The 20,320-nt window shown below is 48.8% G+C and overlaps 7 protein-coding genes across 7 annotated transcripts; 3 read left to right on the top strand and 4 right to left on the bottom strand.

Annotated features, from left to right (window-relative positions):
• Positions 1-104: 104 nt before the first annotated feature.
• On the bottom strand, positions 105-1,582 carry TGAM01_v204289 (carboxymethylenebutenolidase; the record flags this gene model as incomplete). The annotated part of the gene is made up of 5 exons (XM_018808582.1): positions 105-403; positions 457-518; positions 569-630; positions 686-715; positions 779-1,582. 5 exons carry the CDS (start codon positions 1,580-1,582, stop codon positions 105-107), a joined length of 1,257 nt encoding a protein of 418 aa, XP_018658238.1.
• An 815-nt stretch (positions 1,583-2,397) lies between these two features.
• TGAM01_v204288 (hypothetical protein) lies at positions 2,398-3,534 on the top strand (the record flags this gene model as incomplete). Its single annotated transcript, XM_018808581.1, has 1 exon — positions 2,398-3,534. The coding sequence occupies one exon, from the start codon at positions 2,398-2,400 to the stop codon at positions 3,532-3,534; it is 1,137 nt and encodes a 378-aa protein (XP_018658237.1).
• A 372-nt stretch (positions 3,535-3,906) lies between these two features.
• Positions 3,907-4,826, bottom strand: TGAM01_v204287 (hypothetical protein; the record flags this gene model as incomplete). Its single annotated transcript, XM_018808580.1, has 3 exons — positions 3,907-4,056; positions 4,131-4,360; positions 4,424-4,826. 3 exons carry the CDS (start codon positions 4,824-4,826, stop codon positions 3,907-3,909), a joined length of 783 nt encoding a protein of 260 aa, XP_018658236.1.
• Positions 4,827-5,632: 806 nt separating this feature from the next.
• On the top strand, positions 5,633-7,399 carry TGAM01_v204286 (H3 K56 histone acetylation protein KAT11; the record flags this gene model as incomplete). Its single annotated transcript, XM_018808579.1, has 1 exon — positions 5,633-7,399. The coding sequence occupies one exon, from the start codon at positions 5,633-5,635 to the stop codon at positions 7,397-7,399; it is 1,767 nt and encodes a 588-aa protein (XP_018658235.1).
• Positions 7,400-10,428: 3,029 nt separating this feature from the next.
• TGAM01_v204285 (cutinase) lies at positions 10,429-11,245 on the top strand (the record flags this gene model as incomplete). The annotated part of the gene is made up of 2 exons (XM_018808578.1): positions 10,429-10,853; positions 10,927-11,245. The coding sequence occupies 2 exons, from the start codon at positions 10,429-10,431 to the stop codon at positions 11,243-11,245; spliced, it is 744 nt and encodes a 247-aa protein (XP_018658234.1).
• Positions 11,246-11,719: 474 nt separating this feature from the next.
• Positions 11,720-12,908, bottom strand: TGAM01_v204284 (hypothetical protein; the record flags this gene model as incomplete). The annotated part of the gene is made up of 3 exons (XM_018808577.1): positions 11,720-12,297; positions 12,371-12,791; positions 12,888-12,908. The coding sequence occupies 3 exons, from the start codon at positions 12,906-12,908 to the stop codon at positions 11,720-11,722; spliced, it is 1,020 nt and encodes a 339-aa protein (XP_018658233.1).
• Positions 12,909-16,140: 3,232 nt separating this feature from the next.
• Positions 16,141-17,595, bottom strand: TGAM01_v204283 (FAD binding domain-containing protein; the record flags this gene model as incomplete). The annotated part of the gene is made up of 3 exons (XM_018808576.1): positions 16,141-17,170; positions 17,236-17,494; positions 17,556-17,595. The coding sequence occupies 3 exons, from the start codon at positions 17,593-17,595 to the stop codon at positions 16,141-16,143; spliced, it is 1,329 nt and encodes a 442-aa protein (XP_018658232.1).
• Positions 17,596-20,320: the final 2,725 nt, after the last annotated feature.

Raw genomic sequence — 20,320 nt, 5'->3', positions numbered from 1 at the left:
AAGAGGCGCAGACATAATTTCACAAATAACAAACCATCATGATAACCAATGCTTTGGGGAAAAAAAATTTCCTTTGTTCTTACTGCATCTTGTTTGTGTGGTCATCAGCCCTCAATCATCTCATTACTCTTCCCATCCCGCTCATCGAGCAACAACCGCGCCGTCTCAGCTCCACCAACCGGCAGCTTGATCGGACTCCCCTCATAGGGAAGATGCGTAGGCAGGATATCCAGCTGGCGCAGCACGGTGGCCTGGTCCCACAGGATGTGCTCGTGGTAGAGGCGGTCGCCGCGGATGTTGATGATGCCGACGGTGGGGATGGCGAGGGGCTTGTTGGTTGGGGGGATTTTGGGGAGGAGGGCGGGGATTTCGGTGGTGTGGGTGCAGCAGAAGATGAATTCGTCTGGACTTTGTTAATATGTTCTTTCTTGTATTTTGGGGGTTGATGAGACTTACCGACGATGCGGTCTGGGCCGATGGTGCGGGAGACGGTTTTGAGGGTCGTGTCGGGGGGGTTGCTGGATTGAGTGAGTGAGGATTACTTTGAATGTGGGAGATGAGGGTTTACCAGAAGATGAAGTGGTCGCGGTAGAAGGCGGTCAGTTTCTCGCGGCCAATACCTCCTGTCATCTATGCACAGGTTAGTTTCCATTTTAGATGTATGATGTTGAATCTTGTTACTCACTGTAGGAACGTGATTAACATATGGCTCCGCCTATAATTGCATGTTAATAGCCTATATCGGACATCTATTAAGAGGAAAGGTGAATAAACTCACAACCATGGTAGCCATTGTCTTGGCAACACTTCGTCCCACAAACTCCCAGTAGCAGTGCTCTTCCCAGATAGCTTCGAGATCAAAATGAGGCCCGCCGAGATGCTTCCGCAGAAACACCAAGCTTCGCGTGTGAGCCATGCTGGCAGAAGCGTTGTCGTACGCCGCCGCAGACGGCAAGACAAAGTGCGGAGTCGTGCCCGGGTACGAATACACTTTGACGTCGAGACTTTTGCCAGCGTCGTTTTCTGAAAGTTCAGGTGGCGGAGGGATGCTGGCGTGAGAGAGAAGTGGGAGCACAGAAGCAACGGTGGGGGCGCTTTCGGAGAAGGTGATGATGCCAGCGATGCCATGCTGCTGTAGGCGCTCGGCGTCGAGCAGCAGCGACGGCACGATGACCCCGTCGTAGATGATGAGTCCAAACTTGTCCTTGGTGTCGACTGCGTCATGCGCCTTCAACGCCTCGACGCCCTCGCGAATCTGGTTCACGATGTCTGAAACGGTGGCGTCGTCGCCGGTGAGCTCCTCCATCTCATTCGCCGGCAGCGTAATGGCCACGACGGCGAAGCCCTCCTCGGCCCATTTCTGCAGGGGTTCCGGGTCGAGTGGCTTTTCGACGGCGGCGGGTTTTGGCGTGACGGAGGAGTTGCTGGGCAGGAGGACGACGAGGCCTGGGCCGGAGCCGCGGCGGGAGAGCGGCGGCTGGAGCACGGAGGAGGGGCCGATGGATAGGGCCGGGGCGGAAGGGAGGGGCGGGGCGACTTCGTTGGGGGAGGAGGCGTCGTAGGAGGATGGGAAGGAGGCCATGGTGATGGTGATGTTGTACTGATGAATGGAGTTTTACATTAATGAATCTTGAAAAGAGATGAAGTCGTGGCGGTTTATATCATCATGATAACTTGGCGGCTCAACTGGATGAGGGGTAGCTCTTATAGCGAAAACCCCACCATGATCTTCGGATTATTATCCTGTCTTCTTTCACTTATACGCTCTTTTGCTCGTATTGCTCTAGTTTCACCAGCTACTGGATACATGATTCAGGGCGCATTGCCTCATTGACAGCTCGGTGACAGTTCCGAAGCCAGCTGCTGGATGCAACGCTATCGGGGACTAACATCGATAGCAGGCATATCAGGCGAGGCAAGTAAGATGCTAATGCCATGCAATGCCATGCAATGTATGCATGCACCCGGAAGTCCGAGTTCCTAAACATCTTACTCACCTTTTATTAGATCCTGGACCATTCATCTGTCTCATGTTTAAGACACCATAGTAGATAAAAATTATTGAGGCCCGGTGATCTGATCATCTGCCCGCCCATGCTGGTGTAGCGCCAGCCGCTGCCATTCGTCTCCATCAGGCACTTGCAGGGTTCGCTGGGCCCCGCTACAGGCCCTGCCGGGTCACAGCGAATGCGACTCTGAGCCTCGATCCAGCAGTTTTGAGCTTCCTGTTAGTGTTAGTGACGCTACACACGGCCCTCGTTCAATCTCTTGACCTCCATCATCTCATCTCCTTCTCACCTGTCTCTCTTTATCCCCTTTTCTCTTCTTCACTCTCACAACTAGAGTCATGAAGAGTTGACAGCTGCGTCAAGAAAGAAACAGGTACAACAAGTCAAGATGCCTTCTCAGCGCTCCTCGCGATGGCTCCTCACGCCGCCCATCCAGACCGCGCCCTTCAAATACCTGCTCGTCATCCCCATCGTCCTCTCCGTCGCCACCTTTGCGGCGCTCTTTGCCAGTTCCGACGTCGACATCGCCCTGCTGTGGTCGCAGTGCAACGCCCACGCGCGCATCCCCGGCCTCAGCCGCATCCCGCTGCTGGGCACGCCGGCCTGCTTCCTCGTCAGCTTCTTCCAGGCCGCGCTCGACTCGCTGCGGTCGCGCGCCGTCATGGGCGTCATCCTGGCCTACGTCGGCGCGCTGGCCACGGTGTGCACCGTCGAGTCGGCGCGGCGCTGCAACAGGCCGAATGCGCTGATTGCGAGGCCGACGCTGTGGTGGCTGGTCTTCAACCTGCTGGGCGGCGCCATGGTGTGGCAGCTGGTGATTGTGCCGGCGTTTCTGCACAGGGCCAAGGCGCTGGTGACGGCGAAGCAGCAGGCGGGCAGTGATGAGGATGAAAACGACAGTGAAACTGAGAGTGATACTCTCAACGCCAAGGAGCAGGGCCGCACGCTGCCAGACTCCGAGGCCGTGGCCATCCCCATTGCCGTGGCGGTGGGCTTCTACCTCCCCTCGATCCTCATGCTGGCGTACAACTCGCCCGTCACAATCGCCGTCTGGCTCTTCTTCCCGGCCTACGTCTCGCTCGTGCGTCAAGGCGTGCGATACATCATCCAGAGGATACGCCGCGCGGGCCCGACCAACATCCACCACGAGTCGCACTGGCAGAGCGTGGCCCTCGTGTACACGCTGCCCATCGTCCTGTCTGTAGCGGCGCACTTCTTTGTGCTCTGGAACCTGGCCCAGCGCGACGATCGCAAGGAGCTGACCAAGCTGGCGGTGGGCTTCATCGAGATCGACTTCCAGTTCATTGCCTGGACCGTCTTGTACTGGGTCTTTGTCGAGGTCGGGTGGCGGGTGCCGCTAAGCATGATTGCGATTTCGATCCTGGCTGGGCCTGGGGCGGGAACCTGCTTGGGGTGGCTGCATCGTGAGAGGGTGCTGAAGAATGGCTTTGCGGGGCTGTTTGATGGGTCTGACTCTGGTGATGATGAGCGTGGTGTAGGCGAAGAGGAACCGCTGCTGAGATGAAGATGAGATGAGATGGCGACATAGCGAAGCGAAAGTTTGCACTGATGCTATGAGATACCCCTAATACTTTGTGTCACAAGATCTTATAATTATACAATCGCAATGAGCAGCTTTGCTCTCTTTTTCTTCATATAATACATATACACCCGTCTCACTACTAGATAGTCCAAAGAAGAGCGAATTTTGTAATGGTACATCCTGCTAGTATCATAGCCAGGTGCATTCATGCTTTCTAGATTCAAAACACTTAGCTTCGTCTCCTCATAAATAGTACAAGGTATGGTTACACAACGCCGCCGCCGCTATCCCTTTTCTTTTTCTTTATATATGCCCTCTCCCCCTTTTTCTCCATTTTTGTCTATAAGATTTTTTTTAGTTATCCTTGGGTACCTGTGCCAAGATCCTCTCCCTCACCACCTGCGCCGCTACGGCAGATCCGTGCTGCAGCGTGACGGCGCCGATGATGGCCATGAGCGCCGAGTTTAATACCACTTCCACACCTGAAGCCTCGAGCCGTCGGGGCTGTTTTCTTCATGTTAGCAATGTTATCGCCACAAGTCAAGTCGTTGGAGCGTTGGAAGAGTTCGTCAACGTACCAATCGAGGCTTCCACCGCACTACATCCATCAGCCCAACGTTGTTGGCCAACTGGTAGAGCTTGTCTTTACCGATAATGTCTCGGGGTCCCATGACGTTGAGATTATCTACCGAGAGCAACTGATCGTCCTCCAATGGTGTTCTGTCGAATTGGTCGGGGAATATTGAGCCGTCAAGAGGCTCCTTGCTGACAATCTCTTTTGTTGCTTCCATTACCATCGTCAACCGTCCTAGAAACGCAGAGTTTAGCATAAAACCTTCTTGTCCGTCCAAGAAAGGCCACCATAACCAACCTAACAGTGCCAATCTGTCGTTAAATCCTCTCCTTCCTTGATCAAAGCTCTTGTGTGTCACCGCCAGCCACTTGAGTTCCTCCGGCAGCATCTTGCTACCTCCCGGTCCCAGCAGGCGGTTGTACACCTCGTCCAGCCGTGTGGGATCGTTATTCACCGCCCAGATCTTGTTCCGGGCGCTCTTTGCAAAATCCAGTTGCAGAGGAGCTTTCATTCCTTGGGGCGTCTGGCTCCATCGCGGCTTCGTCTTCGTATTGCTGGCTGATGTCGCGGGGATCTTGAAGGACTCTGGTGTTGAGGGTGCTGATTCTGATTCTGTTGCGAATGTGCGCGCGCATGGAGCGAAGGCGCGAGCGGTATGCCGACAGCGGACCAGGCTCGGACGGAAGGACTGGAGAGCCATGGCTTTGTGAGATCAATTGTGCACGAAAGTCGGCTTTTATGGCGATTTCGACGCTGTCTCTATGGTGTTGAAGGCCTATCGAACAAATCTGGACCATTTTCGGGGTCACGTGTTTGGCGGCATGTTGCGATCTTATCTTATCGCTTATCGATTTGCAGTCCTGGCGTCACTGAGCAGCTTCCTAGGCTGATCTTACCCTACAAATCTGCAATGCTTGTTCGATTGCCGAGTTTTAATAAGACGAGCGCATTAAGCTCTACTGAATCGCCAATCTAATATGATTTGATGCTTGATATCGAGAGTAAGCTAACGCGTGTATACGAAAGAAGTCTGATTGACAGTGCTTGAATGTACATTGGTGTTGCTTGAATGTAATAAAATAGACATAAAAAACGAGCAAAAGTTATGACAATCTTACTGACATGCGCCAAAATATTGATTTTGCAACAACAAACAATTGCTACTCTTCGGCTACTCAACCCATAAGGTTCTAGGCTTTCATATTCACTGCACGACATGATATAGGCGCCTAGTTGGATTCGATGTACGAAATCAGCCCTACTGTTCGCTATCTACCCGCTGATTCCCATTTTGGGCATGTGGCGCCCTTGCTCTTCAGCGGACCCATAGCGCTAACTCAGCTGTAGGTACAGCGGAGCTCCTGCATTCAATCTGACGTTTTGTCGCGACTCGAGGGAGGTACCAGCCTTACATTCTTTTGCTTTCTCTTCTTGCTCCCTCTTCTTCTTTACAAATCATTCACCTCGGAGAATCTTCTGCTTTTTCCGAGAGGCTATTCTACTTAAATGGCGTCTACAGATCCTCCAGACGCCAGTCTGCGCGGCCGTCTTGCTGCTGCGCTTCCGAAAGGCTACAAATTCGGCATCCATCACGTTTCCACACCTCCCACGAAAGTCGACGCGCTCTACTCTGCGCCTCCAGGCGAGCGACCCGAACGAACATACTGCGAGAAACACTTTCTGAGTGTTTCAATTGACGCCGAAAGTCCATCATCAGATGCTCCAACAAGCGAAATCACGCCAGAACAGGCTGCGCAGCGCAAACGGGTCCTGATTCTTGGCATTGAGATCTTCATATATACCACGGCCCGGTCAACCACCTTGTTTGTGTCCAAGGCTGACTCTACTGGATTTTTGAACAAACTACAGCTACCAAAAGGCGCTCCCAGCCCGATACGAGAGGTTTGCGCGACCTTTGTGCGCTACCTGGTCGACAAGAGGAGGAGAAAGGACGTGCAATTTGTCGTCAGCTTGTTTGCTCGCGCCCAAGATCAATACCTCTTCCCCGGAAGCATCGAGTATTCTGGCAAGCATGTTTTAGACGACCGTGGCCTTGTCAAATGGTGGTGCCGAGTGCTCGACCCCATCGTCGAGTCGCCTCCACGCGGCAGTCTCTCAGCATGGCGTAATACCAAGGGCTACCTGCTTATTCCTGGCTTAGACGCTTACGAAACCCGTGCTTTTATCCCCCGTCGTGCCGGCGCGACATCTAGCTGGGCGTTGAGCCATCCACTGGAGCGCATTTCTCACTACTCTCGAGAATTTGACTGGGTACCACCGCGATGTCTCATTCCCAAATTCCCAGACGACCCCAAGTGCCGGTTCCGCGATGAGCTGGACGACGAGGTTACCAAGACCAAGGCAATGAAAACGACGGGAAGCTGGAAATCTGTAAAGACGCTGGACATGTTTTGGGAGATGATGGCATATCGACAAGAGTGTTCAAGCGGGAGGATGACGGGATTTATTTGGGTCGTATTTGATGATTTGGATGACGAGTCAAAGCAAGATGGTAGTGATATCGTATCAGTATCTAGTGCCTCGGTCGTAACCAGTGCGTTGAGCGGCGCTCCAGAGACGCCCAGGAAACAGAGAACTCTGTCAAATGTTACGCCAGCGACTACGCCCAGGAGACTGTTTCCATCCAAATCAGATCAAAATGGCGGCACGCCCACTAAATCAAAGCGTGACTCTGAGCTTGAAGGCAGAAAATCCAAGAAGCGAAAGGCGGCAAAGATTAAGCGAAAGCTCAGAGGCCCAATCAAGTCGCGCCAGCCGCGTATCAAGACCAAGCAGCGCAACTATCTCCTAGACAAGCCCGTATCGACGGCCTACTATTATTGGCCGCACCACGGTCGAGGAGAGAGAATCGTCGATGAGACCGACTATAAGCGCATGCATGAGCTGCTTCTGCGCCTGGACTTTGCGACGCTGGAAAAAGCCACCGGCAGCACTCGCCGCTGGTTAAGCGAAGTCGGTCTCGGCAGCCGGTGGGGCTTTGACGTTACGGGAACACGGGAACTCGCCGCTGCATCGGCGGAGCAAACGACGGATAGCGGAGCGGCGCCGGTGAACAACTTGTCTGGCCTTGTTAAGAGAAAGAGGTCGGATACGGTAGGGGACGGGTCACAGGGCGAGGCCGCCAGTGCCAGCGTCAATGTATTGGGTGGTGGGCTTGTGAGGAAGAAGCCGAAGCAGGGTGAAGGTGAGGGTGATACTCCGCCGGTCAATGTTTTGAGTGCAGGACTGGTGAGGAAGAAGCAGAAGACATGAGATGAGGTATGACTGTATGTGCGTGTTGCGTGAGCTCTAGGCTGGACCTTGGGTTTTCTTTTTCGCCCCCTTTTTGGAGGATGTAATGATTAGGATATGAAGCTTGTATACTTTAAGAATTTTTAATAACGAATCTAGATGACTTGGTGAATACGTCTATAGGCGCGATTGAGTGGTGATGTCCTCTTTATCGATCTACGATGTTTGTTTTCGATAACCCGATACCAGGATTTGTCAGGGGAACGAGATAGCCAAAGGCAGATCATAGGGGACGAGAGATGTATGTGCCCTTGTTAGGCTGGAAATATGAGAAGAGCACTATATCGAGAGTGGTAGAGTTACAAGAGTGACGTTTCAGTGGTTATGAGGCTACGGCATGTTGATTTGACATACGATAAGGGCATCATATTAGGCTTTTGGCGAACATCAGATGGGACCAAATCATATTCTTTACGTGGTTCAGTAGGTTTTGAGGCTTTGAGCTCTCACATGCTATCCGAGGCTCATGGATGTTGCATCGCCTAGCCCATTGAACAGTCTTGGCCACGGTCAGAGTAACTTCCTAGCATATATCTCTTGTTGCTTCTCATCCAGCCCATCTCTATTTCAGTTCTTGTGGAGGCAAAGGCTGGCTTTGAGCAGGCGAGGTATCGGAGATGACTGCACAAAATCACAGAGGCAGCATGTTGGCATGTTGGTATAATTTACAGCCTGTCTTACTATAAGTGACAAGTAGATGGACGGATATTGAATGGTGCAAGGAGTGACGGCTGAGCTTATCTATTCTGGCTTGGCGATTATACGGCACTTGTTCATTATATCTCTGGACGTTTCAGGGATGCCTTACGCCTGTATGTAGATGATAACTATAAAGGCGTAGCTGTCAGATGAGTTGAGATGGATTTACAAATATCGAAAGTGGTTTATAAGTCTAGTATCGCAAGGAAGTGAGTTGATGGTTGAGCTACCATCACTACGAAGCCGGGTAAAAGATATCGCAACGCTGATCACAACATTCTTGATAAAGAGCACAAGCTACAACAGGCAATATTCTCTATAGTCGTATTCGTGTAGAGTTACGATACACGTGCAAATGTTCTAGAAAAAGCCTCACTTAGACCCATAATCCCTCATCCTCAGCATCTCACTGTAGCATCTTTATACCAAATAGAGGTAATAAAACTTTTCCCAAGCTTACTGCGGTCTGAGCCTCTTGGCGATGTTCAACTAGGCCTTATGACGCGGCCAAGCCGTGCAAGCTTGCCAAAAGAGGTATAAAAACCGCACCGTCACTATGGATCCACGGCCAAAAAGAGACGACTTAATAATATTTTACGAGAAAAGATATCCCAATTGTCTAGAACACTTAAGCCTCAGTGTCCCATCTCTAGGCAACAACTTTGATGTTTCACATGTCCGGCGCATAAAGATTTCCATTCCAGGTTCGGAGATAACTTCTTGTTGGATCGAATCGAAGAGGGCGAGGCCAACCACTTAATTTAGCCGCTAGACAGGGCGCATAACAATCACCAACCCCACGGTCTCATGACTGTCTCAAAGGCCGATCTGCCGGCGCGTTGCCCATCCGAGTATCGACTCTGGGGAGGCCCCCCGTCTAGTTCGTCTAGTTTGCGGGGTATTAGCGGAGCTGCAGAAGAGGAAATGCGGGATGAATGAGAGAAGCACGGGACGTAGAGGGGCTTATTCGCTGTTCCTTTGGCATATCTAGTCTCTGAGAGGAAAGATTGTTATGGTAGCGGTGAAAAAGTTCTTTCAGAGCTCCAAATGAGTGTCCAGTTTGGCTGCTCACAACGTAAAACATGGGGGGGTTTCTCAAATCCCACTTTGCATGATTGATCGTAAAGAGCCACAATCATGCCGCGCAATTCTCCGTTGAGCCCGCATTAAAAACTCAGAAACAGGGGACAAGCCTATTATGAGCGCATTAAGCTCGCTACGGCTTTGCTTGAGGCACCGGAATCTGTCCAAAGGAGGATGCGGTGCTTCCAGACTGGTCCGTGGGAGGAAACTCCAAAGTTGTGAGGGTGTGTTGACGGCTCTGGATGTGCCGTCTAGGCGCACAGCTACTGGAACTACTGGAATCTTTCTTGCAGCTTCTTTAATCCGTTTGGCTTGTGATGCCGAAAATCTTCATAATTAATTTCACGACGATGAGGGGAATGGCAGTGTTGATAGGCTGCCAAGAGATGTCAAGTGTGGGTGGCTGTACACCATTCGACCCCTGCAAAGTGAGATGTAAATACCTAGTCTTGGATCCTCGCGTGCAGTACATGTGTGAAATGGAAGGAAATAGGAATTCTACAAGGGGGTGGCGACAGGATCGCCCAGATCATCTCGCTCCCGAGCTGGACCGGCAACTCAAAATACCACTATTATTATCTGCTGCAAGTGGTGAGAATCTTACATGTTGATAATATGAGCTTAATGTAAACTGAAACCCTCTTTCGGCAGTCGTGCAGATGTTTTCAGAGAGGTCATTTCATGCTTATACCCTCATATCCTTGAGAGCCAGAAGCGAGGCCAGGAATCTCTCACACCTCTACGACAATGCAACATTCCCCGTGCTCGGCCCCAGATACTACTACCATAAAGCTCCGTACGCAAAGTCACGCACATGGCCGCTGGGCCCGCATTGGCGCCGGGGTAGGCGGGCGTCGTCTTACTGGCGGAGCAGCAAAAGCGCCGCATCGTGAAAAAAAAAAAAAAGGATTCTCCAAGCCCCATCTGGAAGTTTGTCCTTGCGCTACCTGAAGTGCCTGAGCGCGAAAGGGTGTAGACAAGAAGGATTCTACTCGTCAATCGAGTCGAAAGATGCCGAGTTTGGGACTAGCAGATCTGCTTGTCGTGGAGAAAAGCATGTGCTTTATAGAGAAGGCCTCTAGATGGGGCAGACGACGAGTATAAGACTGCCGCAGATCCGCTGTTTCACTCTGTTCATGCCTTGAGATATCCCAAGAGCAAAGTAAACTCATAACCTTCCTCCATACATCAGCTTATCATCGTACAGGATGCGATCCGCTGCTATTTTCACAGCTCTCCTGGCGGGCCAGGCCTTTGCTTACCCAAAGCCGGTCATTCAGTCCTACAACAAGCGGGACTGGCCTTCAATCAATGCCTTCCTCACCGAGATTGCCAAGATTATGCCCATTGGAGATACCGTCACGGCTGCTTGCGATCTGATTGGAGATGGTGAAGACATTGCTGCCGATCTTTTCGGTATCTCTGAAACTGAGAACGAGGCTTGTGGCGACGTAACCGTCTTGTTTGCTCGCGGTACTTGCGACCCGGGCAACGTCGGAGTACTTGTCGGACCTTTCTTCTTCAATTCGCTGCAAAACGCACTTGGCAGCACATCTCTTGGTGTTCAAGGCTTCAACTACCCTGCGAGTGTTCAGGGTTTCCTGTCTGGAGCGGTCCAGCCGGGCATTGACTTGTAAGTCACCTCCCTATTATTCGTTTTCTCGCTGCAAAATCACAAGTCTAACCAACCTTTTCAACTCATATAGGGCCACCCAAATCACATCCGTCACAAAGAGCTGCCCGAACACTAAGCTTGTCGTTGGTGGCTACTCCCAAGGCAGCTTGGTCGTCCACAACGCTGTGGGCCACCTCGATGCAGCAACCGCCTCCAAGATCAGCGCCGTGGTTCTCTTTGGAGATCCAAGAGACGGACAGGCTCTCCCCAACGTTGATGCTTCAAAGGTCCTGACCGTCTGCCACGATGGAGACAACATCTGTGCTGGTGGAGACATCATCCTGCTCCCACACTTGACATATGCTGAGGATGCAGATACCGCTGCTGCCTTTGTTGCATCTATTGTGTGAGAAATCACATGTTTTATTTCTGTACAAAATTTTGAAGCGAAAAATGGGGCGTAAAACAATTACGTAGTGTATATAGCTGAGTGTTTGGCATCTTGAGGATTGCCATGATGATTAATGTACATAAGCAAGCGTTATGCGATTTTATACAAGTCACGTATATATTTATCCAGTTATCAACTGCCTTTTATCTACTCAAGTGCTTTGCCTCTCACGCTTAGTAGTTCAAAATAAGTTTTGACTGGCTTTATGCTGCATCAGGCTTCACTCATCTCTACGTAGTGGAATAATGACAGATAAGTGGTGGGGCCGCCATGTCAAGCTCATGTAGAGACACAGCATTAAACAAACATGTGATATAAATTTATCGCTAAATAAGTCTAAGTATATCGGGTTGATTGAATATACTCTCCAACAGAAACTCTAAAACTCTCGTAGGCCGATAGCTCTATCCTAAGTCAACAACGCCTCAAGCGTCTATTTGCGGCCAATCAACTCCAGATAGTGCTCAACAACAGAAACTGTCTGCTCCTCGAACGACTTGAACTTGCCAAATGTCTTCTCGGACTTGGATGCATCGACATTAACTGGGCCCGTGATCGGCCGGGGAATAGACTCGAATTTGAAGACGCCATCGGCATAGGCCTCTGGGAAGCGTCTCTTGACGATTTCGTACGAGTCGGTCCAGTCAATTGTGGGAGGCGCAAATGCGATGAAATCTTCATTGCCCTTGACAATGGACGAGTCCAAGGACTGCACGTGCATCTTAGCAACGTCGTCGACGTGAACGACAGCACCAATCAGAGGCTGATCACGAGCATGGCCAAGGAGAGGGCCCATGAGAAAGCCGTTGGTGCCCTTGGCGATGTTTGATGCGTCGGTGACAGTGTCATCGCGACCAACAACAAAGACAGGCATGATGTTGATTACGGAGAAAGCAGGCTTCTTCTCGGCGATGAACTTGTTAGTGGCCTCGAAAGCTAGAGCTTTAGAGACTTGGTAGGCGTTGACGGGGTTACCATAGGGTCCCTCGGTGTTAACCGCGCGAGTTGTCTCTAATAAGCATATAAGCAACTATTCACTTACAACCATATGAAACATAAACCAGGATTAAATGAAGTGACATACCGTCGGTCTTGGCTCCGCTAGCCAAGCTCTCGAAAGAAGCAATGGACAGTATGGAGGCAGTGATTACGATTCTTTCAATGCCGGTCACCTTGTGTGCAGCCTCCAAGATACTGACTGTGCCCCGAATCGCGGGCTGGATAACTTCAGACTGGAAGCCCTCTTCGGTATCAACTGGTTGGACAAGTGGAGAAGCAATGTGCACAACATATTTGACGCCCTTGACGGCTTCATCGTAAGCCCCGGGAACAGTAATGTCGGGGACGATGATGCTCTCTAGGTTTGAGACATAAGGAGCAAGAGGCTTGAGCGAGGCGATGCGATCAAAGCCGGCTTGGTTGCGGACAGCGGCGCGGACTTTGTAACCAGCTTTGAGGACTTCAACAAGAGTTTTGAAGCCAATCATGCCAGTGCCGCCAGTGAGCTAGAACGGGATAAGCTTGTTAATAAAGATGATGACTAAGTGTAGGGACTGGAGGATTCAAAAATGTTCAAGACTTGGGAGTTGATGAGGACTTACAAGAACGAGATCGCCAGCCATGGTGATAATTTGGTAGGTTTGTGGATTTTCTGTAAATGTTTTGTATTTAACCACAGGTGATTGATTGTTATTGATTGATAGTTGAGTTGCTTGTAGCTGTATATTGTATTGTTTGTTGAAATGAATCTGAAGATGAAGATGAGAAGCACAACATTGCTGCTTCTTGACTCCTTATATCCATCTTCCGTCGAAGCAGTTTACTACAAATTCCAAATATTGAATCTCAAATCTTCCATCTGTTACTATCTTCATTCTCATCAATGACTCTGAGATTTCTAATCTTCGCTCGGACTTTTCCTATATCCAAGGCAACATGAGCTATTCGCGGCTTTTTCGTGGCGTTGAACAGCCATGGTACGGACGCATGTAGAAGTTGCGGCCTTACGGATCCTCCGTAACACCGCAGCGGGCATAAATGGCCTTCTCTAATTCGCAGGTTGCTGAAAAAAAGTCCGCAGGAATGGCTGGGATCCACTTTATGGAAGATTCCGCGCCGGCGCCATGAGCTTCAGCCGCGGCCGATTACGATCTTGACGCGGTTGCTGATTACTATTCAGGAAATTAATGATTAGTTGAACGTTCTATGATTGGTTTACAAACATTAATAATGATGAACTAGGCTTTGGCTTCCGAGGTGCACTTCTAGTTCAAAAGGGCCAGAAAATATGTAAGCTATTTAGAAAACCCACGTTGGATGGGCGTAACTCGGCCGAGTCTTGGGTAACTCTGTACCAAGGTGCCCATGCATATCAGCTGGAAATGTCGTAATGACGATGCTGTCATAATTCCGGGTCGGCCCAATTGCGTTGCCGCTTAACGCCACAATTAGGGTTCCTGGAACTATAGCTCGAGACCTCTTGTTTACAAATAGAAATTGTCCAGTTGAGTGATCAAGTCAGTTGCGCGTATAGGCTGTTGACTAAATACGCAAGCTTTTATAGTTGATTTGATTGATTTCAGTACCCTACAAGTAAGACACGGTACAGTTAGATTTGGCTGCGCGCGATGCCGCAGAAGTCACGCAAAATTGGACACACTCATAACAGTAGGATAGCTGGAATAGCGTGGAATATATCATGTTCTTTTCAGATGACCCAGTACTAAATTGAATAAAAACCACCACAATTGCCTGTTCGCAAATGGCCAAGTGTCCCTGTTGTTTCTTCTCTTTCGTCTTCCCCTCTCGAGGACATGGATAAAAGGTGCGTTAAGTCTAGCTCACGCAATGTTGGCCGCGTAGCTGCTAGCGACATATGTGGCTTAATATGTTGGTAATTCACAGTCATCCTAGCCGCTTGAAGGCGAAAATTACAATGCTCTACAGTACGTGCATTGATCTATGATTCTATGTAAACCACATAGCTGGACCGAGTGTCGATCAATATACAAGAAGAATGGCTTTTCAACTTACTGCATTCTACTTCATTACTTCATATATAATAGGCACTAGAATCATGACCTTATTGCCGTATGCTTCTGCGGGCACGGAAGTAAACATGAGGTAATTCCGCGCCGCTATGGTCATATTTAACTCCCGCGTTCAGATTCAGCATCAGCACTAAAATTAATCATGGTTCGTCAATAATCGTGCAAGAACCATGCAACTACCGAATTCTGCGTAGAAACATGATTGGTAATGCAGCTCAAGGCGACTTAAACACACGTACTTGGTCAACTCGTAATTCCCGCAGAATCCAGTTCTTAAATAGTATATATGGCAGCTCCCGATTGGTCGTCATCTATCCAAACGCTACTATTTAATAAGCATTTCTATTTACGCAAACTCTATGCAGAATCCACATTTGTTGCTTTTAAAATTGTCGGCAATAAGAGCATATTCATCTTGATTAAGTGATCCCTCTCTAGTAGGCATTCATCCCCATATTTGCATTCTCCATCATAATTTCACGCATTTAGTCCCATTGCTCCCTGCTCCATTGCGCATTCATCTTGCAGACTGGCGTTCCATCGCTGCTACCACGTCCCCGCCTATAAATCGCCTGCGCTGGGATTCGCAGCTGCATCGTAGATGGGGTAGATCTAACCGCCTATCCCCAGTACTGCACAACTTTATTTTTCTCATGAATCCACTAGTACGGAGGAGTCTGAAAATACAGATAGCCTTTCTCAGAGAATAGCATAAATCAGGCTGGTCGCCAGGATTGCCATCAAAGATGCTTCCCTCCATCGTCTCGCCCTCGAGACTATAGGATCCTCGAAACAAAGATTATAGGAACTGTAAAGCAGCGTGTATGTGTCGACTTTAAGTCTGTCGTGAAGCCATGTACTCTGTTCGAGGCGAGGAACAGGCATGGAATTGGGTTTTCCCCCGTCCATTTTGGCAACACAATCGCGTCCTCCCGAGCCCAATGTTTCAGTTGAGAATTCCAGCCTTGGTGCAAGACTTTTGTGGGCTTTCAGGTCACCTTTCTGCCGTTTGACGCATTACTTCAAAGTCATCTCAGGCGGCTTCTCTTTCAAGAATTGCGCTACATGTCCATTTTGAGGCTTTTGGTTTGGAGCGTGTCAATGGATCTCGGTAACAACATGTTTCTGTATGCCACGAATATGTCAAATTAATAGATGAAAAGATTAAACCGTCAGACCAGCATATATTTGGCAAAGATTGTAGATCCAATCCATATGTTAGACAAAAGCTGGTGGCGCGCTGCTTTAAAGAAGTTGAAGTCCTCTGGAAAGCATAATGGTGATTATGCTTGATAGCGCTTGTTTGCTGTCATCATCCTCCAATCACCATTTTCCCAGCAATTCTCAGCGATTGACGGCCTTTGAACTAGTAGACGTGCGCATTTATCATTCTGGGCAACATTAGCCAAGTTAGACCACCAAAACAGTAAGTCAAATAGCATGAATTAAACTCTACGTATCTGAAAAAGCGATTGATACAGTTGCAGTACTCTTGTACTCTTGTATAAGAGAGTAGCTTCCATTGTCACCATGATAGATAGTAACAAGCCGTTGCAAGTGTAAATACATACAAATCTACCCAAAGATTGACAGACCATGGCTTCCGTTGAATTAGGGAGCTGTGTCTTCTATAATATGATATTTTGTTTGTGATGATGAGTTTGCAAGTGATTAAAATACATTGTGTAAAACAGTATGTCTAGAGAATAAACTGTACACCTCACAGCGCCCTACGCAACCAATCGTGGCAACCCGACGTCTTCACCTCCTCACCCCGTCACGATGAAAGATATCAGCAGAATCCCTAAACCACATTTTTCAAAGGGTGCGCCCAAGCAACGCGCCCAGAAAATGGCTCTTCTGCATCCAAAAAGTTGAAAGCTCTAGCTTTACTGGTAGCCGGTGCAACCAGCCAATTGTCTCTGAAGCCGTCCATAAAGTTTGGCACCAAGAGGTAGCGGGCTACCAAGTAGTACCAGATATTCGCCCAAGCGTGGATTCGTGTGACTCTCGCAGACAGAACCGCATCACGACCGAGAGATTCCCAGCGCTCAGTTTTGTAGTCTTCGTACATGGCCTCTAGAGAAGAGACACCGGGGCGTTTCGAGGGTCCTGAAGAAGCTACCAGCTCTCGCAGGTGGTTGACCAGCGACACAACGTCTTGAATGCCGTTTTGGTAACCCAAGCCAGCGTTGGGGCACGCTTTATGGATAGAATCTCCCGCGAGGACGATGCGGCCCCAGCCCCAGTTATTGCAGATACCCTCTTGCAGATCTGACATGCCGCTTGTCAGCCTTTCAGCAAAGACGTCCTTCACTGTCAGGGTTTCATCGATGTGGTAGTCGGCAAATCTGTCGGCCATTGCTTGCACGTCTTTATCGGTGTTGAATGATCGCTCCTTGGTCGGCTCCGGTAATTTCTCATAAAGGAATATCCAGCTGCGTTCCTTGCCGCTAAGATACATGATGGACTTGTCCTTGGTCTGTGTTTCAAAGCCTTGCCCAGGAGCTGTAGGTCTGGGAAAACTAGCCCACATGCACCGATAGGTGGACGTGTATGGAAGCTCAGGGTCCCATTCGGCATTTGGGTTTGCTTGCAATGCGAGTTTTCTCATGACTTGTCGAGTGTTGCTGTTCACGCCGTCTGCGCCAAGTACCAGGTCGCCCGCATAAACGCTTCCATCCTCACAGAAGACTTTGACCCCGTTTTCGTCAGTCTGAACGTCCTTGACTTTCTTGTTAGTAAAAACATGGGGCTTGAGCTCTTCAGGCAGCTGATCATAGAGAGACTGGACAAGCTCTGCACGGTGAAAGGAAGAAGGTACACCGCCGTGGCTAAAACCTTGAGTTAGACCATTTGATACTTGGCAAGTTGTCGAGATGCACGAGAGAGTTCTTACTTCTTCTTCCCCTCACAAAAAGCATCGGGGTTATCCTTCCACAGTTGGCCATCTGGAGTAAAACATTTCTTATGGCTGATCTCAGAATAAGTATCCCGTAATTGATCGAGTAAGCCAAGCTGATGAAGAACTCGCAAACTGGCTGGTGCTAATACTAGACTGGCGCCCACGTCCAGTGCGATTTGGCGGCTTCTTTCGAGGACAATAAACTCCATGCCCGCCTTGTACAAGGCATGCGCGGCTATTAACCCCACAGGACCTTGTTGAAAGAGTTAGTTGATGGAGCTTGAAGTTAGTGTGTAAGGTGGAAAATTGCGTACCACCGCCGACTATCACTACCTTGAACGGTTTGTTTGTCATTTTGTGTAATAATGGCGCAATGTGTGAAAAAGAAGGGCTTTAATGTTCCAATTTGTATGCTTTTGATGCGATTTCTCGTTCTTGAGTGTTGAGGATGAAGATATCTGAGTGAAGAGTAAGTGAAGAGGAAGTCCATGTCTCATATATATAGATCAACAGCATATATAAAAAGTTTGTGCGAGGACATGACATGTGTACAACACACAAGCATTCCAAGCCCAGCGCAATGTCGGACAATAGTGTAACTCCGACGTCAATAGGTCTGTGGCCATCTGCAGGGCTCAATATTGTCTTAGTGGAACACGATAGAATGGAAGAGACCCGATCCGACGAACGGAGTTCCCGCCCTTAGAAGGGATGTAGTACAAAGTCAGCGTCGGAGTTCCATGGTAGTACGAGTTTCTATGCAAGCTCGTAGCTATGGTAGGCAGCATTGAGCATAATCTCGCGCGATATCAAATCTGTCTAGCTGAGACGGTGGCCGTTGTCTTTCCGGCACATGAGGTCCGCTCCCGAGCGACAATGATGTGGCAGAGGACGTGCGTACACCCTGATTTCGCAGATCGGGAGCCACTCATGAAGTCGGCGTTTGCTAAATCCGCGTTGAACCCACATTACGGGCGAAGCCGTCTAATGCTTGCCATGCTGTTTGTTAACACTTAGCAAATTAGGAAGTTGAGAGCTTGTTGATGTTATATAGATTCTCAGCGTTATAGACTGCTGTAAGTCTACTACATATACATAGAATACATACATGAAAGACTTATTGTTTCCTATCCTCCACTCACCCAATGCCCAATTATTTTTCTTTGGAGGTGTAGTAGATAAGAGAACAACCCACTTTGCGTCAGGGCATGACATACCGTTACACATCACTGATAGAGCTAGGTTTGATGCCCTTTCCCAACCTTGGAGCAGATCAGAGTTGTAGCATTTCCTATAACGGCTAGGTAGCCGAAGCTCAGCTTCTATAATAACCCTGACGAGCCTGTCTAATTGGTGAGACAAGGGATGCAATGTAACGAAAGCCATAGCATCGAACATGACTCCACTGAAACCCTCCCTCTTGTGTTAGAAAACAATAGACTTTTAATATTGAACGCCGGAATTTATGGCTGGTACCTTGAGCTTTGCCCCAATTCACTGCGGAAAAATTAGGTTTTAAGGGGATCCAATGATTCCGTCTATATTTATAAATTCTTACGAAGCCTAGCACAATGTTGCACTCCGCGGAACCTGGACTATTTCTTTACCTTTTTTGACGGCGCACTACGGAGTAAGAGAGTCGGCTTACAGACATCCGTTAAGTGCCCTTATCCGCCCAGCATTGTTGAAGTAGTACCAGCTGCGTGCTTTTTATGCTACCCCTCAACTGTGTCATTTTCTTCTTCAATTAGCAATAGTAAAATTAATTTCTTTTGCACTTCTTCTAATTACCGTATAGACTTTGCGATGCGAGGGGCCGTGGGTATGGAGCAAGTTGGCAGCTCGCGCGCGTTTCTGACTAAGCGGAGGTTTGGGGATCGGCCATATATCCGCCACCCATAGTTGCTTTTGAGCTCTGATTTATAGAGATGTCTGTATTACATATTGATGACAAAGACCGCCGCATCAAGCTAGGACTGCGCTGTTTCGCCGTGAAACGAGAGGATGAGCTTAGTGTACTTGTATTAGACTGACCACTGTCTATAAAGGGTAAAATTGAAGGTAGTAGACTTCCTCTTAGTGATCAAATTACAAATGAAGAACTGTTGTGAACAGGCTATATAGATGTAGAGTCGAGCTATAATAATCGCGTATAGATGAAGCCTTTGCAGTCAGCCAAGATATTGTACCTGGAAATAAATAAACATAGTCGGCAGTGTTACCGCCTGCCAACTAACTACATTACAAATTAGATATGGTGGCCTCTTCGGCACCAGGCACAATAAAATTCTACATTCTTTGATAGATTCATCCATATCCGGGATTTTGGTAACAACTGGATGTCATTGTTTTTGAACATGTCTAAAACGGCAAAGGCCTGTCGATTCTTCCCCAAGCTATCGACTGCAAGTCATCATAGTCCAAAAGATTGTAGTGCCTGATTCGCTTAGTCACCGCCCAATTGGATGAGAAACAGTAAAAAAAATGAGAACTTGACGCATAATGAAGAACATCTATCTGAATAGACTACGTTTTATTCACTACATTAGTAGTAGGGTTGGCCCTCTTTAAGTGCTTCATAGGCTGGATGATATGACGAGAGAAACAAAGCATTGATGCCTCAACTCCTAGATACCATTTTGAGAGATGGCTCCTTTCGCGGGAACCAAGCATACGGTCGGCATTGAGCCCAAGGTTGTAAGCGCACCTTGATTCAAGACGACGACAGATTTGCAAAGCTTCAAATGCTAGCTTCTATGTTATGCTAAGCACCTCCACGCATATCTCCACTGCGTATATGTGATTTGGAAGATGTGATCGTTCAAATGAAGAAAATAGACGAATTACCGCATCGGGATGATATGGGAAGTGGCTGTCACCAGAACTCGGCGGCGATTACATGCAGCGTTTTTAGCCCAATGCTACGCTTCTATGCACCATTGTGTGACCTGTAATGATTCCACACCGAGATTGATTGCGATTCGTTGAATTCGTGTGATATGTGATTGGAAACAGCTGATCTTCGGTGTGTCTTATGCCGAGTGCTACCTGCAATTAGAAATCGGACTTGCCCCATTAA

Source organism: Trichoderma gamsii (genome assembly GCF_001481775.2).
Source record: "Trichoderma gamsii strain T6085 chromosome Unknown Scaffold_12.2, whole genome shotgun sequence".
Taxonomy (NCBI): Eukaryota; Fungi; Ascomycota; class Sordariomycetes; order Hypocreales; family Hypocreaceae; genus Trichoderma; species Trichoderma gamsii.
Note: the sequence above shows the minus strand (reverse complement) of the source record. Positions and strands in the feature narration are given on the sequence as shown.